Source organism: Myripristis murdjan, chromosome 15, assembly GCF_902150065.1.
Source record: "Myripristis murdjan chromosome 15, fMyrMur1.1, whole genome shotgun sequence".
In the NCBI taxonomy this organism is placed as follows: domain Eukaryota; kingdom Metazoa; phylum Chordata; class Actinopteri; order Holocentriformes; family Holocentridae; genus Myripristis; species Myripristis murdjan.
Window position 1 is genome coordinate 21,334,837 of NC_043994.1, and position 24,075 is coordinate 21,358,911.

At 38.3% G+C, this 24,075-nt stretch overlaps 2 protein-coding genes across 7 annotated transcripts in view; one reads left to right on the top strand and one right to left on the bottom strand.

Moving 5' to 3' along the window:
- Positions 1-8,677, bottom strand: part of wdr27 (WD repeat domain 27) — a 59,228-nt gene extending 50,551 nt beyond the window's left edge. The window contains exons 1-12 of the mRNA XM_030071117.1: positions 8,543-8,677; positions 7,782-7,923; positions 6,698-6,822; positions 6,137-6,250; positions 5,887-5,938; positions 5,404-5,474; positions 5,182-5,308; positions 4,934-4,987; positions 3,652-3,768; positions 2,464-2,528; positions 1,706-1,821; positions 168-241 (exon numbers count right to left, since the gene is read on the bottom strand). Of these exons, the coding sequence (XP_029926977.1) occupies positions 168-241; positions 1,706-1,821; positions 2,464-2,528; positions 3,652-3,768; positions 4,934-4,987; positions 5,182-5,308; positions 5,404-5,474; positions 5,887-5,938; positions 6,137-6,250; positions 6,698-6,822; positions 7,782-7,923; positions 8,543-8,677 (1,192 nt within the window). The remainder of the gene's footprint in view (positions 1-167; positions 242-1,705; positions 1,822-2,463; positions 2,529-3,651; positions 3,769-4,933; positions 4,988-5,181; positions 5,309-5,403; positions 5,475-5,886; positions 5,939-6,136; positions 6,251-6,697; positions 6,823-7,781; positions 7,924-8,542) is intronic.
- Positions 8,678-10,554: 1,877 nt separating this feature from the next.
- The window catches only part of psme4a (proteasome activator subunit 4a), a 32,893-nt gene continuing 19,372 nt past the window's right edge, over positions 10,555-24,075 (top strand). For 4 of the 6 annotated variants that reach the window (XM_030070091.1, XM_030070092.1, XM_030070093.1 and 1 more), the window contains exons 1-9: positions 11,028-11,224; positions 12,640-12,780; positions 13,029-13,145; positions 16,106-16,150; positions 19,843-19,992; positions 20,395-20,458; positions 20,550-20,624; positions 21,159-21,281; positions 21,375-21,467. In XM_030070091.1, coding sequence (XP_029925951.1) covers positions 11,028-11,224; positions 12,640-12,780; positions 13,029-13,145; positions 16,106-16,150; positions 19,843-19,992; positions 20,395-20,458; positions 20,550-20,624; positions 21,159-21,281; positions 21,375-21,467 — 1,005 coding nt within the window. Of the gene's footprint in view, positions 11,225-12,639; positions 12,781-13,028; positions 13,146-14,479; positions 14,529-16,105; positions 16,151-19,842; positions 19,993-20,394; positions 20,459-20,549; positions 20,625-21,158; positions 21,282-21,374; positions 21,468-24,075 lie in introns of those variants that run through there. The other 2 variants (XM_030070090.1, XM_030070095.1) reach the window with 2 other exon arrangements.

Consider the following 24,075-nt stretch of genomic DNA (forward strand, 5'->3'; position numbering starts at 1 on the left):
TTGTGGCCAAACAAAACAGACAACATGCCATTCATGAAGTGAACTATAAAATGGGTCATACCTTTAAAACCCCAACTCAACAGACAACAGTAGTTCACTGTATATTTTATGTGCATGAGCATAAGTGAGAAGTGAGTGGGTGTTCAAATGATGACAGGGATGCTGACCTTTCTTTTTTGGATGGTTAGGTTCCTTCTTTTTTAACTGCGCATTCAGAGGAGATTCCAACAGTGGAGGAGAACTGAAAATAAGGGAGGGGTGGAGAGGGGGAAGAGTTACTGGAAATGAAAGGGCACAGCATTTTCCATAGTTCTGGATTATTAGTCCCTCTCATTCTCAGCACTATGATATTGCTGACTCATGAAAAACCAGATGGCATGAATGTTTATAATAAGCCAAGTTAATATGGAAACGTCAGAGTTGGAGGACGTTACAGGCATGAGACCAGCTGTAAAGTAGACTACACCCATGCTGGCCTCATGCTGGATGCCAGTCAGGTGCCCAGTGTGTGAGTAAGAGTGACAAAAAAACGTAATTGTGCTATTTTTTTTTCCCCCAAGTTTTAACCAGTTGACATGATTACTATTGCAACAACACATCATCATCATCAGTAGGGTAAAAGTAACCTGTCTTAAGACAGTCTAACCCCAGCTCATGTTCAATATTAGTGGGGCTAAGTTATTCATTCATTCATTCATTCATTCATCTTCTTAACCGCTTATCCTCACTAGGGTCGCGGGGGGGTGCTGGAGCCAATCCCAGCGCACATAGGGCGAAGGCAGTGAAACACCCTGGACAGGTCGCCAGTCCATCACAAGGCAGACAGACAAACACCGACATTCACGCACACCTAGGGGCAATTTAGCTTCTCCAATTCACCTAACCTGCATGTCTTTGGACGGTGGGAGGAAACCGGAGTGCCCGGAGGAAACCCACGCAGACACGGGGAGAACATGCAAACTCCACACAGAAAGGACCTTGGGTGGGAATCGAACCCAGGACCTTCTTATTGTGAGGCGACAGTGCTAACCACTGCACCACCGTGCCGCCAGGGCTAAGTTATGTATTGATTAATTTGTTATTTGTTATTTGAATGGTGTTTTTTGATTTTTGGGAGTTTTCGCAGGTATGTGTAAAACAGCTGAAGAAAAATATCACTGCATTTCATCTTGAATCTTGACTATCATTCCTACACAAAAGGACAGTTCACTGCTGTATTTCAACACTAGAAAGCAGAATCATGAGTTTGGCCACCAATACACACAATACTCTGCACACTGCACTGGGATGAGCAAAAATTCATTAGGATTAAAAAGCTTTTATGAGTAATAAATATCCAAGTAAAAATAATTTATCATAAACAGAGCCGCTTCAGGCACTAAATAGATTTTTAAAAATCATAGGGTGGGAGGGAAGCTGTTTTTTTTCTACTCTACTCAAATTTTATGATAGTGAATGGACTATTCTTGGCCAAAACAATGATATGTGAATTCCCAAATCAAGTAATGTATGCAGAGTTGTATGTTGCTTGGGCAGAGTGTCCTGCAATCAGAAGACCTGGGTTCAAGCCCTTGAGCACGGCACTGAACTCAAAACATCTTTAGGGCTTTGATTCCTTTGAGTCCTCCCTGTGAATGGGGGCAAATAAGAACATGAATTTCCCCTCTAAGGATTCAAGTAATATTTAACTTATCTTGAGTGTTACCTTGGAATCACTGAAAGGCCATCACCTTCAGCCCTTGTCCAGCCCAGCAGCTCACACAGGCTTATCTCCAACAGGACCACACATGGAGTAAACAGAGAACTCACTAAAACCACCATCTGTGGTACAAGGAATATGAGAACGAATCAAGTCAAGTCATAACAAATATCAAAAATACAGCCTAAAATAATGGTATTAGTGTATAAGGGTAATAAAAAAAGGGGGAGTTGAAAAAAATCTATTTGTAAATCTATATGTATATGTATATGTATGTATATATATGTATGTGCGTGTGTATGTGTGTGTACACACACACACACACACACACACACACACATATATATATATATATATATATATATATACACACACACACAGCTGTATACACAGCTGCCAAACAGAGCAAGGGCACCTCGTGGGGTGATGCGTTTACTTTGCACTGTAACATAAAATTGGTTCTCTGTAGGAACAGAAAAAAAATCACTTTCCTTCTAGATGCAAACCGCAGTCAAATCTTGTAAAAACTTTATATTTCACATAATCGTAGCCTTGTGAAACCATAAACTGCTAATTGCAGCCTTATAAAAATACCAAAGTTTCAGTACATGTGTACTTTAAGACATTTAAAATTGGTATAGGAAACAAAGGCAAAAATCCACATATATTTTATTATTTAATAAGGGATACATTTCAGACCTGCCGACTTAATGCATCCTGGCATGACTGGGTGGTAAATGTCAAGATACTACAGAGTTACTCACACTGGCATCACTTCCTAGAGATATGGACCATGATCCAGCCATTGTGATGCTCAAGTTGGGATAATCTAAAGGAATGAACATCAGCCATGCATTAGGCTACATTCTATTTCCTGTTCATAGCAATGTATCACAGACCAATGAAAACCAACGCATTCACACTTTTGTGCTTGAAAGAAATATTTCCTCTTAAGGATTTTTTTCATAATGTGATCTTGAATTCTATAGATTTTGAATATAAGAGAATTCTGATCTGAATCAGAATCTGAGTGCTTAACTTCTACTATCTTTGCCTGTAGAATTAAATTAAAGGTTTTCACCTTACTAAATCAGATCAAATCACTTGGGCCCCAGATCCCAAGAATGCAAAATGGAAACATAACCACACCTTTTACAAGTTTGTCTTCTTGTAATTACATTCTAAAACGCTGACAACAGGATGCATCTTTATTCATACAGTATTAACATTGTGATAAATTGTCCTTTATGAAACTGAACAGTATTTATACTTTTCTTTTTAGAAAATTAAGTATCAGATGGGCTTTTGTGGCATGATATAGATGACATGCAAATGTCATTACACAGGCCTAATATTAAAGGACAATTTAAGAGTAATTAGGGTTTTCACTTATTGCCCACATTCCCTTTATATTTTACATCACTGTACATTTTTCTGGTGCTCTAATCATGTCATATTAGCTATTCCATGGTACTCTCAGTAAAGGATAAAAAGTGACAAAGATTTCTTTCAAAATATATAAGTTTATAGCTTGACATGCTACTTTGCAAAGTGTGATCGGCTGCCTTTCATTAACAGTGATGGATTACTTATATATCAGTGGTACCAGTGTTTGGTACCAATGCAAATTTGGAATACTGGTTCAATGACACAATGTCCTTTCCTTCTTTTATAGGTGCCTTAGTTACCTGCAGGAGGTCAAGTCACCTTTCTCAGACAAAATAAATTCCATGCTACTATGCTTACAATACTTTACTACAACTTGTGTAAACTTGTTGTTTACTTGAATGTAAAAATGAATGGGAGAAAACAATGGAGCAATAAATTACACACAGAGCAATCTTAGTGCTTCTGCTGATGGATGAAAAATGGGTTGTTGGTTGTGCAAATACTGTATGTGCAAATCTATCAAAACAGCAGCAATGGGAGCAGCAGCGCCGTCCGCAGCGTACCTTTAAAATATAGCACAGTCAAGAGTTCTGAGGAAGCCAGGTCAACCAGGTACAGGCCATCAGAGCTGCCAATGCATAACCAACTGTTGTCCCTGCAGGGGCCCACAAAGAAACAAACTGAGAAACAGTGATGCAGGAACTTTGCTTCTAAAAATATGAGAAAACAAATGTTACAACATTCTAAGGAAAATCAGAGTGATGTGATGGATTAACAAGGCATGCAAAACACAGGATTAGATCTAAATCTCAATTTTCCTTTCATTTTAATGTTGTCTAAATCACATACACACAGGAAGATGGAAACTACTGACACCCGACATTTTCATATACAAAAAACAGGGGGTGGGGAGAAAGGAGTCTGACTGATGCTCAGATGGATTTGTTGCTGAAGTGAAGTGTAGATTTAAGATTGTGTTTGGCACATGAATGAAAAGCATCTAATACTATGTCAGAACTTGGCACCCTGGCCATTTCCTCCGTTTCATTTGAATGTTCAACAACAAATAGAGAGACTGTGTCTGTGCTTTATTAGTGCTTGCTCACAATGACAACATAAAATGTTTTAACAGCCCGAAACTGTTAATGCTGCTAGCATTTAATGAAGTTTCCTGTTACTGCTGCAGAAACATAAATACAAATTTGTCTAGTACAAATGAGAATATGACTTGTGAGTTTTAAAATGTTTTCAGACCTCTGTGACAGTATGACATAGTGTTAATGGCACAAATGTGTAATATTTACATTTTTCATGGCAATTGTATATTTGAATTGCTTACATCATACTTTCCAGTATACTTTGCAACTTTTAGTTTGTGGAAACAAGAGCAAATTGAGCAATTGATTAAGTAATGATGAAGTAAAACAGTTGATATTCCTCATGTTAAAATCACATAATAAGCTCTAGCCAAAGCTCCTCCTAGAAGATCTGCTCCCAGGACAGCTGACCATGAGGAGGATCAGCCAGCCTCTTTAGCTCTTGCTTTTGAACATGGTCCATTCTGACTCCCTGTTCCCGGTCTGTGCTATGCTTACGGAGAAGTTCACTCACAGCTGGAAGTTTAAATAGTTTGGACACAGTCCTCCACTAATATTTCCTAGCAAACCCTCACTACACATCTTGGGATATCAAACATGTTTTGTAGCTTCAGATGAATGACAAACTAATTAATGGTAGTACTTCAGTGTTAAATAAGTTCATTATTTTATCATTAGCTTTGTAAAGATATACATATATTATTGTCTTACTTGTTTTGCTCATCATCAATGTCAGTAAGTGAGCTACATAAAGCCATTCTGAGGACAGGTGTTGAGGTCTCCACTTTATCTGTATTTGATGGTTCTTCATTCATGACTTCAGGAAGGAAACATCCATAAAGTAACGTTAGTTCATTTAATCAATTTTTACTTTAAATAAGACTATTAAGTGGGCTGAAAACAAGTGTAGACTAAAAAGACTAAAAAGATAGTGTTTGGGGGAAAAATACACATAATCGGTAATAATTCCTTTGCATTGCTGTTATTTTGATTGATCTGAAATACCACCTGCTTGCTGGGCCACATTTTGTAGGTGCCTTTGGTGTCTTTTCTGCAACTTCTGAATGTCCATTTTGGTCACCAAATTACACTTGTAGTCATCAGGAAGAGAAAAGCACCACACCTAATGCCAGCACATTGAGGTTAGTTATATAAATTGTGTGTTTTAAGGCTCTGATTGTGATTTTGAGCTATATAACTTAGGTTGCAGTCACTAACCTCTCCATTAGCTGAGCCAGTAATGAGCTGCCTGCTCTCCTCCACGAACAACACACTGAGCAAGGGAAATGCTGAACAAAACAAAGACACAACAGTAAATATTCTATGAAAAAAGCAAAGCAAAACAAGCACCAAACAAACATAAACAGCACACAATATAACATTAAAGACCCTTTACAGTATTTGCCCTAGGTAGGCTGACTAAGAATGCAATAAGTCTAACCATAAAAGTCAAGTCAGTCATCTGATAATTCACTCGGCAAGGGGCCTGTGTCAAGGTGTACAGTACTTTTACATAGTTTTTGCATTAAGCTGATACTTTACTTGCACACAATCAGTGAAAACAAAGTAAAAGTCTGATAAATAAACCTTTGCTATTGTTTTTGCAGAAGCTTAAGCTCAATTGTCACTGAATCCCCCCACAAATTTTCTTCATATAACTAATTATCTAACTGGCCTTTTGGCTTTTACATTATATCATACCTGACAGCACAAATGACTGGTAGTAAACTGATTCTGTTTTCAAATCCCACACCTGTGAACAGAAAAAAAGGCCAGTAGTTTGAAGTTATTCAAACCTGGTTATGTACCTAATATACATCATAATGAAGTATGTTGTATATGTCTTATCTGAGTGATATGAATCATCAACCATTATCAATCATGCGTCATCATTACTGAATCAGATGTGGTAATTCTACATGTACAGACTGTGCATCATAAATCAAAATACCTTAAAAGTTCGATCTTCTGATATGGTGACAAGAACTTCCTTATTCCAGGGACAAAATTCTGCTGCTGTCAATGGTCCCAGGTGACCTGTCAACATGGACTTCACCTCCTGTCTCTGGTGCAGATGAAATGATTATACTTGGCCTTTGATGGCTATTCAACCATTAAGAATAAATAACATATAAAATCACAATAATAGATAGCTGAAGATTTTGAAGCAAAAAACTAGTGAATCACAGAACATAGCACAGGAGGATAGTATTTGTAATTCATACAGGCAATATAAGGTGCAGTAGTAATAATAATAATTATAATAACGATCAGCATTTGTCATTATTTCCCTTGCTAAACAGAAATCCAAGCAAGCATAGAATGCTTTTTTGACCATTTACACCCAAATTAAGTTCATTTGATAACTGTAAAAAACTGTGTCAAAAAAGTCCACTGTGTACCTTTGTAATGGATGTTTAATAATACAAATGTATTTCTCGTAAGGCACAACAAAATATATAATTTAAATTCTGCATTAATCAGTGAAAACACACTGCATCTTGTACAGTACCTTTGAGCTGAGAATATGTACTGTAGCTCCAGAGCATGCAGCCACTCGCTCATCAGAGAAACAGAATGAAAGATGGATCACTTCACCCAGTAAAGTCCCAATAACTGTTCCAGCTGCAACTAGGCCTGAAATCAAGTTTGCGTTTGTTATAAAGTTAACAACAAAGCCAACAACTTAACAAGCTGTGTATTTTTCCTAATGTTTCAACCAGGTGGACTTTCTGAGCACAGAACTGACACTGACATTTCACTAGATGGCAGTGTAGTAGTGTTTTCAGATGAATAATATACAACAAGGCTGTTATAATTCACTGAAACTACAATTAACTACCAACATGTCATTAAATTCTATATTGTGAACAGAGATAAAAGCAAAAACTGATTATGTCGAAAAATACAAACAAACTCCCATCTGCCTACAAAACAGAGTGCAATCATATCCTGCAATCTTTGAGAATAAATTTCTGTTTTAGGCTTTTGGTCAAAGTACAGGAGAGCATGGGACACCAGAGAGCACCATATCCACTGATATGAGGCTATTAAGGCATCTGCTCTTCAGATTAAGTCATTTTCTGTTGCATTCCCAAGCAAACAACTACGGTTTATTGTAAGTTAGTCACTCTTATGCTATGACACCATTTCAAATAAGCATAATCATAACCACATCAAAGCTGTTAGCTCTTTGACAGTCAATGGAAAGCTGCTCCAATGTGGGCATGGTATTTTTTATTTCATACACATCTTCTCATATTTTTTCTGAGATTTCAGAGCAAAGTTTGTTAGCTTCTAAATTTCCAGGACCATGCAAAATCTCATGTGGCTGCGAGACAACTTGTTTTTAAAGTTATAAGATATCCATGACACTTATTTTCCTGATATGAACATCTTCAGGTAATTCTCCAGCAATGTGTAGTTTTGCAGTTTTAGCACTATGGCAGCATAGTGTCTTCAGTTTTTGAATGTGAGTGAAATAATCAACACTAAGCAAAATAAAAGGTCCAAACTCTGACCACCATTTTGACTGTGCTCCAGGGATGACAATCTTTAATAGGGAAGCCACACTGCTGTCAGACCTCTTTACTTACCCTCCTTTGTTCTTTTCTGGCAGAGTTCAATATCCCAGACAATGACATAATCAGCAGAGGCAGAGCAGAGGAGGATTGGCTTGCTGCCTGTTCCAAAAGCCATGGCACTGATGTCACCATGGTGGCCAGTTAGGTGCAAGGGCTGCGGACAAAGAATTTAATGAAGGTGTAAATATATGGTGGTAGTGATTTATTTCTCCAAGTGTTATGCACCACAAGATTCCCAGCCCACATAGACTTAACCTCCTGTCTCTGGAAGACAAGACACTACAAAACAAAAGGACAAGTATAGTACAAGTTCATTCATGCTAAACAATGTCCAAACCAGAAATGAATACAAGCCTGCTCCTCAGACATCACAGCTCCAAAACATAACATAGACACATCTGAGGCACAGACTGTACATTTAACATTTTTAAACATAGAGTGTCCTCATACGCTGTGGATAACCATTTAACAGAAACTGAGGCAGATGAATCACTTTGTGAATGGGTCTGGTTTTTGATCATGAGAAATCAATTAGGTCAATATTCTGAGCTGAGTTTAAGTGTGCTGTTTTCATGTCAGCTAATGGATTTGATGTATTTCATTGTAACTGCCATTGGCATTAAAATTTTCATATACACGTTTTCAGTTTCATAGCTAAAGTTGCAGACACCTTAGATTTACACTATGAAAATTACTAACTCCTACAAATAACAGGGAGAATGGCTTATCCTACATCTTTTCTTCACAATATTGCCGTCTTAGGGTTGACAAACCTGCTCTGTGTCCATGTGACTGTAAACCAGCAGTTCCTTGCCTCGTAATGGTATGCCACAGTATGAATGGCAGCATGCGAGCTGCTGGTGTGGTATGAGTCCATCAGAGGTCAAACTGAGCTTTTCTGTTATCATTTCAGTTCCTCTTGGGTCTAGGCAAACTTCACCACCGTGATGAGCTCCTTGTTGTGCTAGCAGAGGTGGCGCTAATTAATTACAGTCAAACAATGCCCAAATTAAGCCTAAAAGTAGCTCTCTAAGAAGCTGTGGAAAAAAAGAGAAAAAACACATTTGCCGTCATGTACTCATCAACTATGTGGCAGGTATTATCGGTAGAAAAATATTAGAGATAAAGTATTTTGGTGTGGGATAAGGAGCGCTTCGAGGCTAATTTCCTAGCTACAAACAGTGAACTGGTTGCTAGGTTACAGGGTTAACGGCTCCAATTTCGTCATGCCTGGGAGACGCGCGCATGCGCTCCCAATTTTATTATTATTTACTCCATGCAAAGATGAGCGACCATAGAAATTGAGTTTCAGTTCATTTCCCCATTCAATTTCTATGTGACAGTCACACTGGAAGTTTCACAAAGTCATGAATTATTGGCATAAAATTACTTTCGTCACTCATCATAAAGCCTTAAACCTGTCTCTGGATTTTAGCGTAACATCGTATGTGTTAGACTTTAAATGTTTTTGCGCAGACTTGTGGATTTCTGCTTATCTGTCTCTACTTCAGGAGCTCATCATCATCATCATAATCATCATCATCACTTTTCGTTTGAGGCATACTGGCGAGTCCTAACCAATAAAAATGCGCTTTACCGCCGCCTAAGGAGTGTGAAGCGTAACAATATTATTATAGTAAAAATTATATTACTTTCCCGTTTTCCCGTATTTAGAAGAAATTCGTAATTTCCCCATACAATGATAAAGTTAGGTAATTTTAATTTCCTCGGTTACTATATTGGTATAAGAGTCTCAACAGTCTCAAATAACTCTCTCGTTCAGTCTTAACATACACCGATATTACATGTTTTACTGTTTTCATTGCTTCACTCATTCATGATCGTTTTCTTTTGCATGCTGGTGCACAGCCCACCCAAGTGTTATATGCTTGGTGTACCTCCGTGTTTAGCCACCAGATGACACTATCTAACTAATCAAAAATGGCTGATAAACTTATGAAATAGGCTTTTAATTAGCTCATATACAGTTTGGGTTTATTGACGGAACTTTTTTCCTTCCTCATTTACAAATGCAGAGCAGACTGTCATGGATAATAACCTGCACGAACTAGAAAAAAATACTTTATTAAATTTGATATCATAATATATAAGTCAGTGCATCCATACATCCAGTAAACAAAGTGGTACTGTTCCACGTGATACCAACATCAGCCATAACAACGGCAACAATAATAAGTGCACACAAATATAACCAACACAATTTAAGAATAATTTGAGATTACGTTTACATTGATGGATGAAAGAAGCAGGATGTTGAACAGGATAAAAAAAAAAAAAAGTAGCATCGACCAGTCACTATGCAGCCAAATTGTAAGATGTTGTCTGCGGCTGCACTGGCTGCAAGTCTTACAATGGCAAAAGCATGAGCCAGCTAAAGAGCAAAGTCAAGGTGAACTGCAGCATATCCTGAAAATCCCCTCACACTGACCTGTAAACATGTGCGTGTATGAGTGGATTTGGGTACTTTCATAGACTACATCAAAGTTTTTTTTAAGACATCCTTTAGAATATTTAGTCGTCCTTGTCCTGTCCACACCAACTCGAGGTCATGCCGCTCAATATAGTGCGAGCAGCAAATCACCGCGGTGGAAATAGGCTACCTCCGACGACACAGCACTAAGTGGATTCAAGTCATCCTCTTTGACAGGGCACGGGATCAGCGTTTATAAAAAGCATGAATGGCGAGATGAATTCTGGGAATTGTAGTTGTCACGTTACTGGCGGATGTGACGGTCTCGGTGTATAGCTGGGTGTCGGCACTGTGCTATTAGGTAGTTGGGAGAATTATTCGACGTTAACAGACCCGGGGATTCGCATGACTGTATTTTCTTGTTAGCCAGCTAACTTTAGCTAGGCAGTTAATCTTACCTTGTTTTTTAGATTTAGGTAGCGGCAGGGGAAGAGTCTGAGTGCCAACGGGTTCCGTGGACGTACTTTGTGTTAGCCTTAACATTTCTGTGCGATGACTTTGAGGATATTAGCCCCTAACAGCTAACTTAACTTTAGCGAGCAAGCTAGCGTGACATAACTTGTCCACAGCATAACTTAGCCACTGTGTGGGCCATTTTTTACAAAGCTTGTGATTGAGGATAACACTTGCTAGCTGGGGAAACGGCTAGGTGAGCTGTTATTATAACGTTAGTTAGCTTTTACATAGCACAACAACGTGTGCCGGGAGTAGAACAGAGTAAAACTAACGCTAGCTAGTGACCCTAGCTACGTTTTGAAATCTGTAATATGAAGAAAACCGTTTCTGACACATTAGGATTTGTCCCGCAAAAAGACATCGTTTACAACAAACTTCTGCCGTACGCAGATAGACTAGACGAGGAATCCAATGATATTTTGTGCAAAATAAAGGGGAACTTAGGCCGAGCAGTCCAGCTCAAAGAGATATGGCCCGGTGTGCTGTTTTGGACCAGGAAACTTTCCACGTAAGTAGCTAACCCTAATGGCAACTGTTAGTTAATCTGTCGGTTGCTGTCTTTTTAATTTTGGAATAGTAACGTTAACAGTTGTTTAACAGTAACATGTCTTGATAGTTAAATTGACGTCCTCATATCTCTTTCTGCTTTCACGGTCCGTTGCCAGCGTTTCATTTTCAATATGAAGGGTCCAACACTTCAACTTAAGCTAATAGCTAACGGTTACTTGTTGGACTTGTATTAGTTCTTAGCGGTTAATTGGGTGTTTTAAAGCTGTAGCGCAAGTTTGCCTGGTAAAGCAACTTTCATAACCCGGCACTTCTAATGCTTAAATCTTGGCTGTTAGTGCTAGGAGCTAAATTTCCGAGGGCATAACGCCAAAATAATGACAATCCAGATTGCCTATTCAGGAAGCCATTATTTGTATACAGTGTAAAAAAACACAATGACTCAGGCTCTGTAGCACCGTGTCATGTTATGGTCATTCCTGATGATGCCTGTGCTTAGTGTTGGTATTTGTTTTTGTTGCACTGAGTTAAGTCACAGCTGTCAAGATATGTTATGACAAAAACAAGAAACATCATGTTATTGTTAAAAAAAAAAAAAAAAAAAAAAATGTTGGTTAGAAGAGTATCCTATCTACTTTCCCCAAATTGCTCATTTTAAACCAGCTGCTTTTGATGTGTTAACAACATATTTTCTTGACAGGCTCAAATTTGTTGCAACTGGTCATAGTGGGTGATATGTTTGGTCCCTCAGCTGGAAAAAAAAAAAAAAAATGTATGTATAGTGACAGCATTATATTAAAACTTTTAAAGATTGCAGCTCACACTTGTATACTTTTGCCCCTCCGTTTTTTTTTCTTTGTCTTTCACTATTTGATTAAGTTTTAGTAGAATCACACTGACATATTGTCAGTGTTACAATGGATTACCCAGAGTTCTGTTTCATTTTGTTTTATTCGGTTGCTGGGCTGTTTTTAATCCGTTTCAGTCCTCATGCTGGCAAATTGCTCTGTCCAATAGTGAGTCACTGCCGGCTCAGAGAGATGGAAAGTTTGCGCTGGGGATGACCCAGATTCTATTTGTCGGTATTTTGGCACTTCAGCACAGATGCAAACATTGTCTAAGAGTTCATTTTCAAGGTTGCACCAAAGCTTAACTAGAGTTATTTTAAAAATGTTACACGTCTTTTGTTTAATGTAATATTGCGACATTGAGTAATTTGAATTCTGGCACAGTTGTAATAGTCCACTCTGTTTACGTTGTAGTAGAGTGAACACACAGACCCTGTTAAGCTAACATTGTGTGTGCTCTTGACAAGTGTTTTGGGACATTTGTATATCATCCATGGTGAAATGTGTGAAGTGATTCCAAAATGTGTTTTTTTTTTGTTTGTTTTTTTTAACTATTATTATTATTTAGGTACATGCGCCTGTACGGTCGGAAATTCAGCAAAGAGGACCATGTGCTGTTCATCAAGTTGCTCTATGAGCTAGTGACAATCCCCAAACTGGAGATCAGCATGATGCAGGGGCTTGCTCGCCTCCTTATCAACCTCCTCAAGTAAGAATGGGCCCCATCAGTGCCTCTCAGCAAACGTGTGCACATACCAAGTCTAGCACAAATGATCCTCTCCATTTAAACTTGCAAATTAAATGGAAAAGTTTGAATGATGCTTTATATTAGCCATTGACAGTTGCTAACATACTGTGGTGTCCTGTTATTTACATGAAAACACGGTTTGAGTCAATATGAGGAGTCAGAATGTTAAATTTTATCATCACCCCTGATCAACCTGATTTGTTTAATAGGAAAAGAGAACTGCTCTCAAGAGAGGACCTGGAGCTGCCTTGGAGACCCCTGTACGAGCTGCAGGACAGGATTCTTTACTCAAAGACGGAGCATCTGGGTCTCAACTGGTTCCCCAAGTATGTTCCTTTTTATTTTTTTCTTTTCTTATTGTTTTGTGTAACATTGCTTATCTTTTGATTTTAGTAGATTTTATTGAGTATATCCATCGTGGAAGTCATGTTCCATTGAATAATTGAAGATTTGAATTTCACGGTAAATGTCTGTTTATTTGGTGGTCTGATTAGGTATTAAATGACATTTCTATTTAAGCAAAGTGTTGGTAAACAAAGTTCTGGTGGGATAGTTCATTCAAATTTAAATAAGATAGTATTTTTTTAAGTAGGATCAGTCAATCTTCAACATTACTTGACTAGAATAGAATAAAATTTGTTCAATCTGTTCTGTACTGTAAGGAAAGAAAAAGTTAAGTGTGACAACTCTCCTTTTACAGGAACAGCAAATGTTTATAGTTGACTGCTCATGAACTTGGATGAGATGAAAAGTTTAAAACTATAAACATACCAGTTAAATATAGGGGATAGGGGAGGATTATAACCTTATTAAGCTTACATTACTCTCCAGATTATGGCTGACCATTCCCTCTTTTTGAAATTGCTTTCACATTAGGGGAAAAAAGCCTTTGCTTTCTTCTTTGAAATTATTGTTAACCCCTCTTTTTAAGTTTCCCAAATGTTTTCAGACTGTTGATCCACTACCAATAATTATAGACCAAGATCTGTGGTTAAATCCATAGCTAATGGTCATCAGAGCTTTGTGAATGGTACAGAACAAGAAGTGTTTTTTTTTTTTTTTTTTTTTTTCACTTCTCTGTATTAATTTAGCGCAAACACTAATACAAAAAATGGCAACAGATTATTGGGCCTCAATCTCCCAGTTAACAAGGTTATAGTGAAATGTAAACAAGATATTGTAAATTTTTAATTGTTTTGTGTATAGCAAGATAAGTTGCTGTTCTAGCTGTATTTCCTCTAAGGAACAGTGCTCATTGGGACCTGTGCGCTTTAATGCAGTTTAAATGCATGACCACCTATCCTGGATAATACTCTTGGACAATCCCTATGCCATACTTACAGCAAGCAGTGCGAGGTGCTCTTTTATGGTGCTATGGGAACATTGTATGTTTCTAACAAAAAAAAAAAAAAATGCCTTGCTAGTGCATCACCATTGAGCTGCAACTAAGAAAAGCAAGCTGCCTCAGCTGATTGCCAGCTTATTTTTAAACTATACTTATGAACATCATACGTAGTAGTCTTACTATATAAGCTGAACTTGGTGATAACAAATTGTATAAACAAATGTATAGGATCTTAATATTTGTAGTGATTGGCACTTTGTCATGTGCTGAATGAGTTCTTTATGCCTTTGTCTCCTTTCACATTCAGTTCTCCACGGCCTCGTTCATCCTCTAAACTCATAATGATAAAATTGGTTCAGAGGTGGTAAGGACAATACTTCTCTTTGTGTTTTACTTTGAATTCATCTTTTGAGGCACTTGTTACTTTTCTGTTCTTTTTTAATGAGTTGCATGTGAAAACAACAACAAATACACTGGACACCCCCACGCAACTTGTTTGATGTTACAGAAGAAAAAAAAAAAACAATTAAAATATCAATGTTAACATTCCACTCATATTGGAGACTGTCGCACTGCAGCTAACAGATTTTTATATCCCCCTCCTATCCCCCATCTCAGATATGTCAAAGTTATAGTTTATACAGTGTTTTTCTGTTTGATTTCTTGGATTTCTTATCTATTATCAAGTTATTTTTTGAAGTATTTTGGCTGTAGTGAATTACAGGGCAGCAGTATATTAACAACATGACAATGACTCTATTAAGATGCAGTACAGGATATTTCTACTTAAGCTTAGCAGTCTTATTATTTACATTCATTCAGTGATTTCATCCATAATCTCTTTATAATCTTCCTACTTTTAGGGATGTTGGTGCTGTAGACACGGCTCTTCTTATAAGCTTACTTTGAAGTTAGCAAACATTGCACTACCATATTTTCAAGCGTCAGGAGCACAAACTCTTGTCACGTTTCCTCCCCTTCTGGAATGTAGTGGTGTGAACGTGATGTTTCACTCCAGCTCAAGCCCTAAGGCTATAGACTTTGGGGTTCCCTCTCCCTGGGGTTTTGAGTGTCAGTGCACTTTGTAACAGGAGACTTGTTCAGGCCATGATGTTATTGCTGTTGAGTTTGCAGTGCATGAGTTTGATGCTGGTCTGTGGCCTGTGTGTTGTGGGCTTAATGTTACAGTTAAACATTGAGCAATACACGTGTACTCAGATAATGAGAAATAGGCTGGCAACAGGTCACCCTTGATCTACCTCTTGTTAGTGTTTTTGAATTACCTCTGCAGCAGGCAGAATTAAAAAGAAATCTAGAAATAAGTATCTAGATGTTGAATGGGATTGGTAGTGCAGTTCAAACAAGGCATGGCTTGAACTTGCATGCGAGCAGATAGGTGGGATTGTGAGAGGGCAGCTCAAAGGCTGGGGTTATATTGGTCCAGAGCTTTTGAAACTGTTATGTGACCAGAGGCCTTACCTTCACAGTCCATTGGTGAAGATAAATATGTCAGGAGTTGCTTAAGCAGTGAAAGTTTATTAATAGTAGCAAGTTCAAAACCATTTAAAACAGATTGTTACAGCAGTGAGTGAATTAAAGGGGATTTAGATATTATGAATGAAAATATAAAGATGTATTAACATTGAAATTCCAGGAAGGTTAAACACTGTTGGCAACAGTTATGGTTGTGACGGTGAAGTGAATGTGGTCTGTTCATACCATTGTATCACAGTTCCCTCTGTACACCAGCCCCCTTTGATTTTCTCTTGATGACTGTTTCACTGTACACCAATCAGATGTGTAAAGACTTTGCTGTGTGCATGCAGCCAGACTAAGTCTAATTGCATTTGTGTGATATTGTTGAACTGTCACTCTAACACTAATGTTTTGATATTTGTGTTGACATGGCACTACATCTCTTTTTCATTTCCTTTATTGCAGCTCAGTAGAAAGTGTGTTGAAAACACTTGTGAAGAGCTGCAGACCGTGAGTACATGTAATATTATTGATCTGTTTGTCTGGCTACTATTTTTTTTATATATAGAAACTGAGAACTGAACTAAAAAACTGTTAAGTCAACACAAGAGTTAAACAATTCTTTGGGCATTTATTGTTTGTCTCAGCATTCCTTTTAGACAAAAGATATAATGGCCCTAAGAAAATGTAAAGCTTGACTAATTAGGGAAACAAAATCTGTCCTCCTGCTGAATGTTGGGCTTATTGTGAATAACATAGTAGATGAAGCAGTCCATTTTCCCTTATTAGGTATCACTCGAAACCTTGTCATGCCAAAGCAAACATAGCTTTATCCTCAAAACCAGGTTCTTGTTTGTGACAACCAAGTTGTGCGTGTGCCCATATCTGAGACAAGCACCAGGGCTCAGTCCCATTGTATATAGGCTGATAATCCTATTATCTCATCTAATTCTGTCTTGTGTGAGAGTTTCCTGTTACTGTGAGAAGAGAGTGATTTGTGACCAGCTCTAGTGCCACTATGGATCAGTAGTGAGCCAGAGGAAAGCAGCCCGACTTGGCTGGGCTCCATGACCTGAAATCCAGATAAAGTGATTGATTCAAAAATTAATGAAACAGTAATTTTTATTTCATTAAATTTTATTTACCTTGGTACACAACTATTGCATTTTCCATTTGTGTCATTCCTCCCTGTCAGCAAAATGCTAACAAAGCCAAAGTGTTTTGTTAGCATTGCTTAAACGTTAAATTCCATACCTGTCACACAGCAGTGAATGTTAGGTCAGTTGTTACTAAAATATTGGCCAGCAAAAATATTTTCTTGTCATGCACTGATTAACCACTATATTTGCAAACACATACATTGATAAACTGCAACAGCAAGCAAATATCACTGAATATAATATGAATCCCAGTACAGTCCAGGGGGGCAAGATGCCACCACAAGAACTGTGATTGGTCAGAAAATTCATTGTACCTATTGCCCATTTGCTGAAACAGTCTTTATGACAGCCCCGAAGCCTTACCCTTATCCTTGTGGGCATATGTTGTCCAGAACTGTATTGTGATTCATCATTAAGCATGAGACATTGCTCTTTCTTCAGGATTTGAAATGTAATAACTTTATTTGTGAGCTCAGAGTAGTTTTTACTAAAATATTCACAAAAAACATACTTACATAAATACATACATACAGACACATATACAGATACGGATGCATGTATATGTCATTCATATTTGTCTTCTCTGCAGTCTGCAGGCATGTGGGACAGGTGTTGAGTGTAGGTGTGGTCATTGAGGAAGTGAACTGAAATGACACCATGGGTTTACTCAAGCACATGATAAATGATGAAAATCCCTCAGTGAGACTGAGCCTGGTGGCACCACAGGATTTACCCTAAAACTGCTCAAATGTGCCAGGTTTATAATTTGTAATCTCCCTTTTTTAAACATTGAACTCCCACAATCTGAAAATTACAGCAGCTGCTAATCCGTAGGTCATCCAGTCCTCTCTCTCTCTCTCTCTCTCTCTCTCTCTCTCTCTCTCTCTCTCACACACACACACACAAAATCAAAAGACATTGCTCAGTGTAAAGATGTGTAGTATTGATCTTCAATAATAACTGTAGCTACACCTGTAGAGACCAATGCACTCTCAGCTATGAAAGCAAAAGTGAAATTTAAATTTCCTCCAGTTCATTCAAAACCTGCATGTTAGAAAAAGTGTTTGTAGCTGGACATTTCCAAGTTTCATATGTGTTGGACTGCCCAACACAGAGATAGAAAGTTAATTTCCACTGGTTACACCGCTGTCACTGTAGGTGAGGACAATTAACCCATAACTGATGACAGTAAGATAAAGACACTAAACTGTCAGGCTGTAAGAAACACTCACACCATGTTTTTATTATAGTATGTGGCTAGGGCTTCATAAAATATCTCACATTTCCAGCCAGGAAGGCCTCTCTAAACCCCAATGTCTTAAAAAGTTACAGAAAAATTTCTAAACATCCCTTTGTGGTTACAGTCCTAGAAAAAGTAGTTACTGCAAATTAATTGCTTTTATGAATGAAAAGAAGTAAATACCCCATGGACAGACAGATTTCCTAAGCTCTGCATTTCACACCTATTCTGTGCTGTAATGTAGTTCTGCCATTTTTGAAATCAGGAGGTTGAAAAGAGCGCTGAAAGTGAAACCAAAACATCCATCAAATCAATTTTTCAGCTTGGTGTATTCAAAATTGTGTTGCTATTCCAGTCTGTATATGCATGTATAGCAGTACACTTTCGGTGAAGGTCTTGATCTCGCAACAGGGAAGGAGTTAATTGCCATATGACACTCTCTTAGTCCAACAAATACCACTATATGGGTAAAAATCTGAACTATCGCTTTAACTTTGACAACCATATTTAAACACTTGTGCAATCATGTTTCTTTCAGGTTCCAGAAATTCTCCAAGATCAGTTTGTTTGTGAAAATTGCTCACACATTTATCACATCTTGCCTTGACAATTCTAGCTTTTAGTTGTCCAGATTGCAGCTACTTCACAGTGCTGCTTCTAGAGTGCTCACTAGATCCAAGAAAAGATATTACATCTGTTTAACTGCCATTCCTTGGTTCCAGTTAATTCCATTTCAGGATTGACTAAAATTTGACACATCACTTTTAAGGCATGTGCTGGCCAACTGTATGACAGAACTTGTAAACCCCCATGAACCAAGCCATATGAGATCCTCAGGCAGGCCACTCTTCGCTGTTCCTCACTCTAGACTGAGAGGGACTAAGGGCTTCACCATTAGAGCCACTAAACTGTGGAATAATGTGCCTTAGGACATCTGAGGAAGCCTAGATAACTGTGGAAAATATATGCTATATGTGGAAAATATGTGCAGTATGCCAAAACCTGGTGAGAGTGATTTGGATCTGTAAAACAAATCATTAATATTAAGTTTAGGAATATGATTCAGTCATGCATGTTGGTGACTGCTAATTATAAATAAAATTTTCAGATTTTTTTTTTTAACACCTTTTTAAAGTTGTGTGGCTAACTTGCTAATCCAGTTTTGTGGAAAAGTCCTCAGGGTAGCAAGCTTTGTGTACCCTGGTCTAGCTTTATCATTTATTTTAATATACATCTTAGTCATTTCATGCCTCTGCCTTAATTTTGTGCGTATTTGTTTTGTATTTTATCCTCTGTTTTTCCCTGTCTTAGTATTACTTGAAGTACTTTAGCGGTTTTAATAAGTACTATGTAAAATCATCATTATTATTATTATTATTATTATTATTATTATTAACACTGTTGTTATTATTTATCACCGTCAGGTAATGCCAGTGTAATAGAAAAGCTAATTTTGCTTCCATGCATCCTGCATTGGTCAAATGCCTGATTGTGTTGTGGTGTGTGAAGATTTGGAAAGCCTAAGAGGCTTGAGCCTCCTTTATAGCACTCTCTAAGCTGCTCTGCAGGTTCAGATGCTTCAAGTGTCCTTACATACCTGTTCATAAGCTGATCATATTAGTGAGTTTGAGGTGGCTCTACTGGCTTTAGGCCTTCGTTGTTTCATCATATAACATATGCTATGTTCACTAATCCCTACTTAATGCTATCACCTATCATAGGCTCAATTTTAAAAAAACAAAACACACACACACACACACACACACACAAAGCCTATTATGATTTTGTTTCTGTTCATATAGGTATTTTCCGGAGTCTGCTACTCAGGAGATGCTGGAGGAGTGGCGACCACTACTCTGCCCATTTGATGTCACCATGCAAAGAGCAATCAGCTACTTTGAGCTGTTTCTCCCCACTACCTTGCCCCCTGAGCTGCACCACAAAGGGTTCAAGTAAGAAATCCCTCACCTATTCCTACTTAAGGCTGATTTACGCTTTATATATGTAGTACCAAATGTGACAAGTGTGTGCAGTCAAAATGACTTAATAACGGCCAAAAAAAAAAAACGCACACTGGAGTTGCGTGCATGGCTAAATATCGTCATAGACAACACATCTGTGGCTCCTGCATGTCTTGCTGCATGTCATGCTGGGTTAATGAGTGACCCCAGTCACTCATGCACTTAGTACATATGTGTCAAGTGTACGTAGTGTGACTAGCACAAAAGTATAACTATATGAGCAATTCTTTTTTTATTCATTCTAATTTGGGATTAACATACATGATTAGTTGAGGTATACATGCATTAGTTTGGTATGTTTTCTACTCTTGTAAAAGACTCTTTGTCTGACAGGTTGTGGTTTGATGAGTTAATCAGCCTGTGGGTATCTGTACAGAACCTCCCAAGCTGGGAAGTGGTAAGCAGATTAATTTTCTGAAAAATACTGAATGCAAAATAATCAGTATTTATTCCTTCCCACTATAATATTTTGTTCTGTATTTTGACAGCATCTGGTCAACCTCTTTGCTCGCTTGGCCAATGACAACATTGGCTACGTTGACTGGGACCCATATATTCCCAAGGTTGGTTGCCCTCTTAATCTAGTAACCCCCTTTCATCACCCTGTACACAATCTTGCACCCGTGTTTGTTTTGGTGTTTATCGCACATGCTCTCATCTGTGCCCTGATCTTTGTGATCTTGGCTAATGGTGTGCATTTCATGACCATTGCTGCTTGTCAGAAACAAACTATCAAGTTTCCTTGTTGACCTTCCTCTTGGTCACAAATGGCAAGTGACTTGCATCATGTCTGAGGTTCACACTAAGCAACTATTTTGATCCCTACTTGTGACAACACCAATATCTATTACCTATCAGTCATAAACATCCCCCTGACCTGTTCAGCCTAGTAACCTTGCCTAGTAGCCTAGTGTGGTTGTGATTTGTTCTTACAACACATAACCAAAGCTATCAAGATCATCTTAAGTGGGACATTCCGTCCATATGTCCACTCTTTCCACACTGCAAAAAGATTGATGCATAAATTGGATATTGATTTGAGGCAGTTATTTTTGGTATACTGTTTATTTTGTTTTGTTCTTGTTTTTTCATTTCAGATTTTCACCAGAATCTTGAGGAGTTTGAATCTACCAGTGGGAACTAGTCAGATGTTTGTCCCACGATATGTCACCAATGCCTATGACATCAGCCATGTGGTCCTCTGGGTCTCATCCTTGTTGGTCAGTAGACAGCTCTTTTTGCTATTAACTATTGCTACTTTTAGTTGGTGTTAAAACAGGTCGTCTGAGTGACCCGTGCTGTGTCAATTTTAGGGAGGACCCAGCAAACAAGCTCAAGCACAGCTCAGTGGCCTTTTCAACAGTATTACATCCTTCTTCCACCCATCCAACCATGGCCGCTGGTTGGTGAGTCATTTCTTGCTTCTTGTGGATTAGTTGAAGGGAAACCACAAAACCTTGACAAAGCAGCTATATTTGACTGATAAGACTGCAATGTTATGTTGCTTGAATGATACACGTTTCCTCTCTTGTAAGGGGGAACTTAACTTGTGGGTGGACGTCATAGAAACGTCCTAATTGTACAGTGCTATCACAGTTGAATAGCAGATTTAGGGTTTATGGTTTCACAGAAGTGCAGATACTGTGCAGATGATAGAGTACAATCGGGTACAATATGAATTTCAAAGTATATTTTTTGATTAATTGTAGAGATGCACCGATCCACTTTTTTCAGGTCCGATACCGATACCGATACGAGAATGTGAATATTGGCCGATACCGATACCGATACCTCCGTTTGTTTTTTGTGGCAGGACATACCTCGGCTGTCCTGCCACAAAAGGTGCTCGATGAGGCCACTAAATCCAACATTTTCCACCACAGAGTGGTGTTTTTAATGTTAATGACTAAAATTTTAATGACTAGAATGCACACAAATGAAATAGAAATTACCTTAAATTAATTGAGGTAACAAATAAACAACACTTTATTTATTTGTTTATTTAATGATTACGTTGTTATAGCAATAAAAGGTGAAAATGATATGTTATTAATGATTGAACAAAAATGACAAGAGGATGCATCAGTAATTATTTCACATGAGGGTTGACAGAGTACTTTTTACAGTAACAATATGTTAAATTATTATTTGTTTTAACAATGTAAATTACTTATCAAACAGACCTAACAATTCAGCTACCAATGAATGAGCAGTAGTATGCATGTGACAACATAGACTGAAAAATAAGCCAAAGTGATACCTCTTCTCTGAATAGACAAGCTAAGCCAGTGTGCTGCGGTTAGTCAGTGAAAATAGAGCGGAGTGGCAGCTCTTCGCTTTGTTACACAATCTATGTCAGTGCGCTGCTGTAGCCTGGAAAGTTTCTTTGCCTTTTGGACTCGGTGTCCGTTTTATTTGGCTAATTCCACGATTCCGTCTGTGATTGTTCAGCATGAGAAATACAATGTGTGGCGGGAGTGCGAGACAAAAGACCCAAAAGAGTGACTGTCACGCTCAATGCGTGACACTTGAGAGCCCTGTCCTCGTGCTCTTTCACATGGTGCTTCTGTAGATGTTTCTGTAGTATTGTAGGCGGCAACACAACTTCCACCCCTCGAAACTTTGGCTGTACATATTTTGCACGTTGCTGTGTCACTTTTCGGGTCCTCGAGACTGAAATATCTCCAGACTAGCGACATATTTGTTTGGCGGCGAACGTGTCGTGATGAGCTTCAGATAGCGTCATGTCACGTGATTAGCGTCACTTGCGTAACTGGTAGAATTCTGGGGGGGAGGGAAGGGGAAGCTGAGTAACTTTGTAGAAGTGTATTTGAATGCATAACCGTGTTGGCTATGGGCTTGAATTTGCATTATTCATATAGGCTAACAGCAGATTGTGATGATTGTGGATCGGGAAGAGGATTGGTGACGTCGGGCCGATATCCGATACCTGAATTACGTCAATATCGGCATCCGATACCAATACTGGATCGGATCGGTCCCATCTCTAATTAATTGCAGGAGTCATAGTTTTGATACAGTTGAGAGTTTGACATTGAAGCCACATTAAGCAATTTTACATGCATTTTCTTGCACTAAAATGATTATTTTCAATGTGACAGTCATCACTATAGGTCTTTCCACCATGCAATATACAGTCTGCTTGCTGTTAATGCGTGATTTGAGCTTTCTGAATTTCTGTAGCAGCATGAGAATAAGCTCCCCCTCTGCCCTCCACTTCCACCCCTCGCTGCTTCAACTTCATTCGAAGCATCTCTGAAACCACACATTCTGCAGAAAAACGTAACAAAAGATTGCACCTTCCCTACATTTTTGAATTGGAGGTCAGAAACAAAATAATCCAATTAATACTATAAGAGCCGGTTGAGAGTGAAATGCATTTATAATTTCCATCCCAAAAAAAAGTTTTTTTTACCTTAACCTTTGCTTTTGTACAAGCGATCTACCGTGAACCTGGAAGCAGGACTGACTGTATTTGTTTACAAACAGGAGTTTGAGCTCTCAACATCCTCTAGTGGTCAGAATTAGCTTAGCCAGCTTTAAGAATTTTTGGTTTGAGTTTGGCAGAGGGAGGGAGCAAACGAAGTTGCATAATTGATTGTTTGGGACTTGTGGTTATCCACAAAGAAAATTATGTGGTAATCTACATGATCAAACGGAAAGTTCAATGTTAGTCTTTTACTTTTAGTTCATCTATTAAGTGACCAGTTACAATGTGACACATAATGTATCTCTTGAGATTTCTCTGGACCTTGATAATCTAACGTAGCCCCTCAATGCCCTTTGTACTGAAAATTCATTCTGCAAATTGGAATTTTTACCTTGTGCTACAAATGTAAAAGTCTTCCATTCTGTCCCAGTGAAATGAAACATTTGATAAAGGTCAAGGTTGGCCTAAGATTGTTCTCTTGACTGTGCACCCTTGTATTATTGTCATCGTTTTTCTAGGAAGCATCCTGAATCCAGTTGGCAGTTTGGGTTTACGTAGGTATC